Source organism: Echinops telfairi, unplaced genomic scaffold (assembly GCF_000313985.2).
Source record: "Echinops telfairi isolate 266 unplaced genomic scaffold, ASM31398v2 ScPeMD7_23;HRSCAF=83, whole genome shotgun sequence".
NCBI lineage: Eukaryota > Metazoa > Chordata > Mammalia > Afrosoricida > Tenrecidae > Echinops > Echinops telfairi.
The window spans coordinates 53,634,875-53,644,728 of NW_022103920.1; the positions used below are offsets into that span (position 1 = coordinate 53,634,875).

At 44.7% G+C, this 9,854-nt stretch overlaps 1 protein-coding gene across 1 annotated transcript in view; it reads right to left on the reverse strand.

Annotated features, from left to right (window-relative positions):
• The window catches only part of ABCB4 (ATP binding cassette subfamily B member 4), a 96,004-nt gene that overhangs the window by 18,924 nt on the left and 67,226 nt on the right, over positions 1-9,854 (reverse strand). Inside the window, exons 19-21 of the mRNA XM_013004650.2 lie at positions 9,083-9,160; positions 7,863-7,946; positions 6,527-6,730 (exon numbers count right to left, since the gene is read on the reverse strand). Of these exons, the coding sequence (XP_012860104.1) occupies positions 6,527-6,730; positions 7,863-7,946; positions 9,083-9,160 (366 nt within the window). The remainder of the gene's footprint in view (positions 1-6,526; positions 6,731-7,862; positions 7,947-9,082; positions 9,161-9,854) is intronic.

Genomic DNA, 9,854 nt, shown 5'->3' on the forward strand with positions numbered 1-9,854 from the left:
TGGTAAAGATAGGAAATGGAAAAACAGGGAATCCAGGACAGATGATCCCTTCAGGACCAGTGGTGAGAGTGGTGGAAGGAAGGTGGAGTGGAAAGGGGAAACCAATGACAAGGATCTACATATAATCTCCTCCATGGGGGATGGATAACAGAAAAGTGGGTGAAGGGAGACGTCAGACAGCGTAAGATATGACAAAATAATAATTTATGAATTACGAAGGGTTCATGAGGGAGGAGGGAGGAGGGAGAGGGGGAAAATGAGGAGCTGATATTAAGGGCTCAAGTAGAAAGCAAATGTTTTGAGAATGATGATGGCAACAAATGTACAAATGTGCTTGACACAATGGATGGATGGATGAATTGTGATGAGAATTGTATGAACCCCCAATAAAATGATTTTTTTAAAAACCTTCATTAAAAAAATCAAGTATTGATTAAGCAAAATTGTGCTGTAACCAAATTGTTGATAGTTAATATTTAAGATTTCCAATTGCATGGAGTGTTACAGTGGGCTATGCATTGATCTAGTACTTTCAAGGTCAGGGGGTCAGACTCACAAGTAGCTCTGACAGAGAAAGAGCTGCTTCCATAAAGAGTTCAAGTCTTTGAGACCCACAGGGGCCGTTCCACTCTGGCCTATAAGGTTGCTAGGAGTTAGAATCTACCTGATGGCTGTGGGTTTCTATACATTGTGTGTGTGTGTGTGTGCATATCTATATAGGGTCATCATGAGTTGGGATCGACTCGATGGTAGTGAGTGTGTTTTGTTTTGGATTTTACGTACAGATATATCTCATACATATTTGAGTTATACACGCATAGCATCTATTTAGTCAGTGTCTGGCTATGTAAATGTGTCTGTGTGTTTGTTTGTTTTTAAGGGAAAGCAACTCTCCTTTTGTGTATTAAAAACACAACAAAACCCTAATGGTTTTAAAGCCTGCAGCTCTAGACCCTTGCAGACCTGGACCATGGTCCCTGGGTGGGATGGATACACACACAGGCAGGGAGGCAGAGGATTCGGCTGGGGGGGAGGGGGGGCTCTCAGGTTTTGTCCCATAGCCAGGCAGCGGCAGCAGCAGGGGGATAAAACCAAAAACCAAGCTCGTTGCCATTGAGTCAATGCTGACTCATGGCAAACCCCTGTGGGTTTCTAAGACTGTAACTGTTTATGACAGTAGAAAGCCCAGCTTTTTTCCCGCCGAGTGGCTGCTGGTTTCGAACTGCCATGTGGATCACAGCCCAACACATAACCCCAACATCATCAGGGGAGACGGCTGCATCCGAGACACTTGCTCCTGATGCTCAGGTAGGAGGAACAGCAGAGCAGACAGGGTCTGCTCCACTTCCCCCTTTGTCACTTCCCATCTCTCCACTCCCACAATTGCTGCTTCTGCCAGTCCCTCCAGCCTCCCCCAAGAACTCCCGCAGCATTAGCAGTGTCAGCAGTGGTGCCAAGGACTGCTGGAAGCCAAGTCGCATACCATCCTACTTCTCAGAATACATCATAGATGTTAAGCAATGCATACCTGTGTACATACATATACCATCTACTCCTCACTACAATCTTGCTATTTGACATTTATGTTAACAGTAGAAGACTACTGTCCAACTATCTTGTACTCACAATATACTTCAGTCAGTATATTGGAGCCCTGGCTGAAGAAAGACTACTGTTCCTATTCTTGTAAACAGTTTCAGTCTCAGGGACCCACAGGAGGTCGCTATGAGTCAGGATGGGCTCAAGCGCAGTGGGTTTTCTGTCAGTTTGAAGGACTGAGGTGTGAGGTGCCAGTAATGCTTCCCGGTTAAGGTTCTGTATCAACTGGGCTGGGCTGTGATTCTCATTGGTTTGGCAGTTATGCAGTGATATAATTTGGCAGTTATGTAACGATGTAATAATCCTCCATTTTTTTATTTGATGTCATCCTAGAGGTCTGATGTTGTTTAACTGAAGCTAATCAGTTGAAAAGGGAATTTTCTTGGGGTGTGGCTCTCTCCGGTTTTCATCGATTTTTGAAATGTACAACATCAAGTTTAAGGAATTTAATCAGTCATCAAGAATCATAAGATTATGATTATTTTCATCTGTTCATGTTGTCTCATGCACAGTGCAGGGCAATTAATTATTTAATATGACTCTTCTAGCTGTACCATCAAATGACTTTTGTTTTCCTGGTGGTCCTGAATAAGAAGATGAGGGGAGATATTGATTGGATTATATGATTCAGTTGTGAGTGTTGTTCACAGGGTTCATTGTGATTACCACCTTGCTGGATATGAAGTGAGCCTTCCCTGAATCAAGAAGTAGGAGCTATTACTGCCAGCAAAAGGAAAGAGACAGAGTGGAGTGTGTCCTTTGGGCCTCAAGGTCAATACACATTGAACCTCCTTGATCCAGGAGACAGCTGTGAGGATTAGCAGAGGAGCTGCAGCCGACACAGGAGCCAAAGCATGAGACAGAGTAGCTGATTTCTGAACCCACAGAGCAAATAAAGCTGAGTGCTTTGGGGCAGAAGGCTGGCTTGTGGTGGTGCCTTTGGCCATTTAACTGGGGTATATGAGTTTGCTGACCCACAGAGCTGGAGCTAAGTGTCTATAGACCGAGGCTTATGATTGAGTGTTATGCCCGTTGAGCATGCATTTGCAATCCCACAAGAGCTTTATAACACTGCTGAAGCAGGGCAAAGGCCAGGGGAAATGGCTGAGGGCCAGAGAGGCCTGACTGCAGAGCTGCGTCCTGAGTATTTCTCCCTGAATAGTAGCCGTTAACTTCCCTGATAAGCCCCTTAATGGTGAGCAGCATTTGTGAGCTCTGCATGGACAGGAGCCCCCCCACCCCCACCCCATGGCATAGTGGTTATGATTTGGGTTGCTAGCTGCAAAATCAGCAGTTCAAAACCACCAGTAACTCTGAGGGAGAAAGATGGGGCTTTCTACTCCTGTGAGTAGTTACAGCTTCAGAAACCCACTGGGGCAGTTCTGTCTACTCTGCCCTATAGCATCACTCTGGGTAAGCATTAAGTCAGGCGTCCTCAAACTATACGGCCCGCGGGCCACATGCGGCCCACCGAGGACATTTATCCGGCCCGCCGGGTGTTTTTGCCCCATTTTGTTTTTTACTTCAAAATAAGATATGTGCAGTGTGCAGAGGAATTTGTTCATAGTTTTGTTTTAAAACTAGAGTCCGGGCCTCCAATGGTCTGAGGAACAGTGAACTGGCCACCTGTTTAAAAAGTTTGAGGACCCCTGCATTAACTCAATGGAAGGTGAGTTTCAGGCATGAGTTTTGGGTTTTTTTGGTGTGGGCATTGTAATGAATTATTGAATCCAGTCACAGAAGTAGAGTGAATAGAACAAAAAGGGATGGAGGGTGGAGATATATTTGACCTCTACCTTGTGGCAATCAGCTTTGAGAGCCAGAAGTCTTACGTGGACCCCACATCATCATTCCGTCACATACTGAGTATGATTGGCTCAAGGAAACCCTCAAACAGAGCCCTTGTTAGGCCCAGGCTACTATAATTTTTGCATAACTCTGGTTTTTGCACAACAAGCAGGCACTTGGAACCTAAACATGCCAGTAAGTGAGAGCAGGTCCATATGAGGGTGTGCACTCCCCCCCCAAAAAAAACCCCAAAAACCCAAAAAAAACAAACAGAAAAAGCTCTGCTGGGCAAAGCTTTCGCAGTGCACATTTTTTCCTGCTAGGCGAGCATCAAGCTACTCTCTCGAGCTAGTGCACCCAGCAGCATCACCTGGGAAGGATCTCTCTGGCCACAGTGAATTTTTTCATAAAAGCAGTTTCACTTAAACCACATTTTTTTTTGTGTGTGATGGCCAATTTAAGAGAACAGCATGCAGCCATGACATTTTGTTTCCTGCTCTGGAAAAATGCCACAGAAACTGTTATGATGTTGAACACAGCCTACAAGGACAGCACTATGGGAAAAAGTCAAGTGTACGAGTGGTTTTCTCATTTCAAAAAAGGTGAAATGTCGACTGATGACAAACTTGGTCTGGACGTCCGTCAAGTTCCTGAATGGGTGAAAATGTTGGCTTGTGCATTTGGAGTTCGTTCCACCAGGCCAGACTGTTCATCAAGCTTTCCATCTAGAGGTTCCGGAAAGACAGCATAGCAGCGTGCAACAAAAAGGCCGGATTTGTGGCAGATGGGGGACTGTTTTGTCACCAGGACAAGGCACCTGTTCATGCAGCCATCTCAGTGTGCCAGTTTTTGGTAAAAAACAGCATGCCTCCCTTGCCACACACTGTACTTACCTAAGCTCCCTCTGTGTGACTCCTTTTTGTTTCCTGAAGTGAAGACGGACATGAAAAGACAGCAATTTGACGACGTAGAAGAGGTGAAGGAAAAAAACGAAGGAGGTGCTGTCAGCCATCCAAACAGGTGCATTTGCAAAATGTTTCCAAGAGTGGAATCGCAAATTTGACAAATGTATTGAGTGTAATGGAGAGTACTTTGAAGGTGATAAGGTTGTTTTGTAAAAAAAATTTAATACATAGCTTTGAAAAAAAAAATCTGTGTTGGGGGATACCCCCTTGGATGCATGTAAATGTATACACATATGTCTATTAGGTTATAATGAGCACCCAAAGGGCTCACGCTGCGACATTCATCCTTAGACCCCATGGAACAGCAGAGGTTTAGCGGGAAGGAGCTTGGCCCATTATCTAGTATAAGGTCTCCTTTCACAGAAGGAGAAAGTGAGGAGCAGAGAGGTCAGGGCCTCCCGGTACTGCACACTGAGTAGCAAGGCCATGGCTAAGGACCCACTGTTTGGGTTTTGTTTGTCATAGTGCTGAATTCTAACTGCTTTACTCATGCCAAACTTCTGACCATTTTCTGTACTGCTAATCATTTTCAATGCTTTCTTTCATGTAACTCGTCCAAGAAAAATGGGTTCTTACTTCCACCTACTTAACAATCTTCCCTTCTGAACAATGGGGCAAAATGGGATTCAGGGGGGAAGGATACAAAATGTATTTCCTTTTTACTTCAGGAGTTTATTTGTGACAAGTGGAAGCCAGGGATATGATGCCCGAAGGTGCCCACAGCAAGCAAGAGGACCATCAGGGATTTCACAGACCCAGAGATGCTTCACCCCTGGAAGCACCACTGTCCCAGGGAGCTCTGTTCAGGAGAGGATGCTTGGCGGGCAAGAGAAGGACACCCTCTAGTCGAAACCTGGGGGTGATCTTAGCACTGCCTTGAGTGGCAGCTCATGCCAGTAAAGAGAGATGGGAAAGGGGCTTCAACAGACAGTGCTGACGCACAGAAACACGTCTTCTCTCAGGTCACTCAACTTGCGACTGCGTCCTTCCCTTGTGAGGGGGAGGAACGTGCCCTAATACATAGCTGCAGGGAAGGTCCACTGCAGTAATGCTGTGAAAGGACTTTGTAAAGTGTGGTGGTCTTAAAAACAATATCGCCATGTATAGTCAATATCTGCTTTACTTTCTAATGCTGTTTCAATAGAGCACATGTGCACAAATAAGAGTAAAAATATTCATGACTGCAGTCTGCATGTAAATATTTAAATACATTTATATGTAAACCAAATGTTTACAGTTAGACACATTTAAAGACATTTGAAGAGATCAGATGGTGTAGCTCCTAAGCCGCTGCTACCAAGTGGGCTCTGGCAAAAAGCAACCCTGTCGGGCAGAGTGGAAAGGTCCCACAGAGTTTCGAAGACTGTGAACCATGTGGGGGCAGCCCACTGAGTGGCTGGTGGGTTCAAACAGCTCATCCTTGGGGTAGAAGCCAAGCTCTGAATTTGTCATACTTGGCCTTGAATCCCCGTCTCTTACTTCCGTTTGAGACTCAGGCATCATCACTTGTAAAACCAGGTAATACCCGCTTCACAGGGTTAGTGGGAGGATCTAATGAGGTGGTGCATTTAAATACTTGGCACAGCAATTGGTACACAGTCAGGGGCAGATGGACTGGCACCGCAGTTGCAACAACGGGCTTACACATAACTAGTGTGAGGATGGTGCGGGGTTGAGCGGTGCCCATTCTGTCCTACACAGGGTTGCGATGAGTCGCAACCAACTTGAAGGCATCCAGCAACAGTAAAGGCGCAAACAAATGGTCTTCACTTTGCCATTGTAAGCAGAACAATCCAAAGTCCAAGGCCTTACTGCCACCTGATGGCCGCACACTTTAAATACAGAAATCCCATCTCAGAAGGGAAAAAACCCTCTCAAATACTGGCAAACGTTTTACCTTGCACGATTCACTTATATTCACAAAAGATGAAATGTACTTAAAAAAATCAGAAGTTCATTCTGAAACTACATATTAAGTGCTTTTTATAGGCTGAAAAACAATATACATGAGTTGCATTCATATTTTAGGCATTAATGCTCTAAACTAAGTTGTGCAGAAAGTGATAGCGAGCACAAATATTAAATTACCAAAATATGCACGTTGTGCTAAATACCTCAAATGGAAGCACGTCTAAAGACACGTCTTATTCTAACTGGAGTCTTAGGTGACTCACCTTTCCAGCAGCTTCCAGTTCTTTTTTATCCCTTTTGGCATTTCCCGCCAGCATTTTCATCTCAACAATTCCTGACACGGCAATAATCGGAACAACCAATAACAGCAAAAGGGTTAATTGCCAACCGTAAACAAATGAGATGATAATGCCAGTTCCGAGGTTAGCGGTATTCTGCGCAATTAACGCCAACCTGGTTCCTGTGGCCTGGGAGAGAAGGAGGGAAGAGCAGCTGTGTGCTAAGTTCCAAGTCCACGAGCCCCCGTTAGGCTTCTTAGTGAGAATTATGGTGAGAGGTGTGTGCCTGCTCTGTCCTTTGCAATAAGCCTGTCCCCTGGGCTTGCTGAACTCATGAGATGCTCTGGCCGACTTGCCTTTAAACTCTCGTTCTTCTGCTCCCCGCGTGGTGCACACCGTATGCAAGCACGCAGTCAACTGCTCGACAAAGAGGCTGTGAGACATACTTTTCCTTGACACTTAAAGAGGTCATGACCCCCAAGGTGCCCTGGGAATTGTAAAGACCCTTTGCTTCAAAGGCATAAGACATGTTTAAACTTACACAACCCCACCAGGAAGCATACACATCACGCCAATGCTCGTTGTCATGTTGTGGACCCTGACTCACAGTGACTATGGGGCAGAGTAGAACTGTATGGTAGGGTGTCTGAGGCTTAAATAGTTACATAGACAAACACCTCATCGTCCTTCCTTAGAGCAGTTAATTGGGTTTGAACTGCCCACCCAGTGCTTAGTGCACTGTGCCACCAGTGTTACTAGCAGCACGCATGGGGATGAATTGTTGCTTACATCACTGAGAAGATCAGGGCGATTACAGGGGCCATTGCTGTTGCGTCTTCCCCATTGGAGGAAGGGGCAAGTTTCAGCAAACCAGGCCTCAGGTACAGGAGTGGGGACCTAGGCCAGCCAGGGCATGCCTTCTCTGATTCAAAATTGGGCAAGTGAACTAAATGAGCCAAATTAGATTGAGGGGAAGGGTTTGGGTTCGGTGGTTGAAGTAGGAGTGTATACTCTTTCTCACAGGGTGGGAAACATGGAAGCTTATAGCTCTGATTATGACTTGTAGCATTCCATGACCACAAGGGAAACCAGCCTGAGGATGGAGCCAATACTGAGGATGGGCAGCCACTCAGAGACAGCAGGACACTGGCTCCTTGATGATGCTGAGGCAACTGTTCAATCAATCCTGCAGTCTAACCCTGAACTCTCTCATTGTTTGGTCAGTTTGGTTGGGTATTCTGTTATTTCCGGCTGAGTGCACTCTATCTGTTATGTTGCTTAACACTGTGCCAAACGGAAATGCAGTGTGCAGTCTACATACTCCTTGGACTTGGGAGGCATCCGTTGCCAGTCTTGTAGAAAGTGCACCAGTACTGTTTTTGTGGTCATCAAACCAGCTCATGTCCTAAGGCACAAAATATACCTTTAAATTAGTTCAAAATGAAAACAAGCCAAGGAAAAGCAAAAGAAACCTCTCACAGTTTCAACCCTAAGGAAATAGCCACACTGAGCCTGCATATGCAGCTACAGAGCCCTGGTTACAGCCTTCAGACTCGAGCAGGACCTTCACTTCCAAGCTGCTCTGTTGTGAGGCAAAGAGCATCGCTGATCCGGGAGGGGAGTGGGGTTCATACAGACTGCAGTTTGGCTCCCTGACAGCCTCACCTGACGCTCTGGGACATGCAGACACTCACCACCATCTGTGTGACACACACTTCTCCCTCATAAAGGAAGACAACCAAGGGCTGGGGCATTTGCTAGACTCTGTTCACTCTTTTCGACTCTGTACAGGAGAAAAGAAGCCTTGGCTCTTGGTTTCTCCCTGTGCTCTTTTTGAAAACAAGGATCGAAACACTATGTGTTTGACACAATTTTAATGATAAACAACTCATTCATAGCACCTTTTTTCATAGAAAATACTTTTCTCTACACAGCAGTCATTAACATAATTCTGAAAAGATAGTTGTGAACTCAGATTTGCTTCCAATCGGTAAGACTGGCTGGGCTCTTTTGTGAACAGGATCTTAATCACTTTGTGCCAATTGAATGGATTATGAAAACAGAGAACTCACGTCTGCCCCTTTCCCTCACATCCCGCACTAGACTGCGAACTTCCCAAAAGGGCAGGCGACGCATCACAGGCTCAGTTACCGGCTTCCATAGAAGGGAATGATTAAATGAGTTAATGTGAAACCGAAGGTCAAGTAAGACAGAAACAAAACCCAATTATGAGCATCTGGGGAAATCTACAATTAGTATACTTCAATGGTGCCCATCAATGCAACCAATTGCCCTTTCCTTTGTTTAAGGGCATCCTGGAATCTCAGTGGATGAGTATCAGGGTTTGTGTAGGACACAGAGTAGAGATAGAGGTCCTCACAGTTCTAGCACCCACACAGAGAGATAGATGCAGAACAAGCCCGAAGAAAAGGCACACATTTAGCTCATTCCCATGAAAACCTTGAGTGGTCTTGGGATATTGAAAAACAAGAACAGGTGGATGGATCTAAGCATGGGGCATGCTCCAGTGCCCACACTCACCTGTCTTAGCATTGCTTTAAAAGCCATCAACCGAAGTCTTGTGGTGAGGATCTCTCCAGCTTTCCCAAACGTGAAACCCTGGTGGAGAAAAAACAAAAAAACCTACTGGTCCCTTTTGGTCATCACCAGTAAGCTGACACAAGTGTGTATATCCATACACACTTACAATACAGACAATCAAGATTAGTATTTTGTCACATACTCTTTGACAACCAAACTCTGGGAGCAAATACTAATCCCAAATCCCAAATGTACAAATTATTAAAGCTACTAATAGTTGTTATTCTGAGTCATCGAGTTAATTCTGTTCCGTGACCCTACCAGACAGAGTAGAACTTCCCCCTAGAGCAGTGGTTCTCAACCTTCCCAAGGCCGACCCTTTCATTCAGTTCCTCATGTTGTGGTGACCCCCACCATAAAATTATTTTTGTTGCTACTTCAAAACTGCAATTGTGCTACTGTTATGAATCGTCATGTAAATATCTGATAGGGAGGAAGTATTTTCTTTTTTTTATGAAAAAATCTTTATTGCACTTGATGATACAACAACAAAAATAGTAAACATACATCATGAGTAAATCCATTAAAAAAAGTATAGATACAAAATAACTACCATCTATACTCAAGTATCAGCAGAGTTTTTCAACACATTTTTAAAAAAACATTTTATTAGGGGCTCATACAACTCTTATCATAATCCATACACACATCAATTGTGTAAAGCACATTTGTACTTCATTCTCAAAACATTTTCTCTCCACTTAAACCCCCG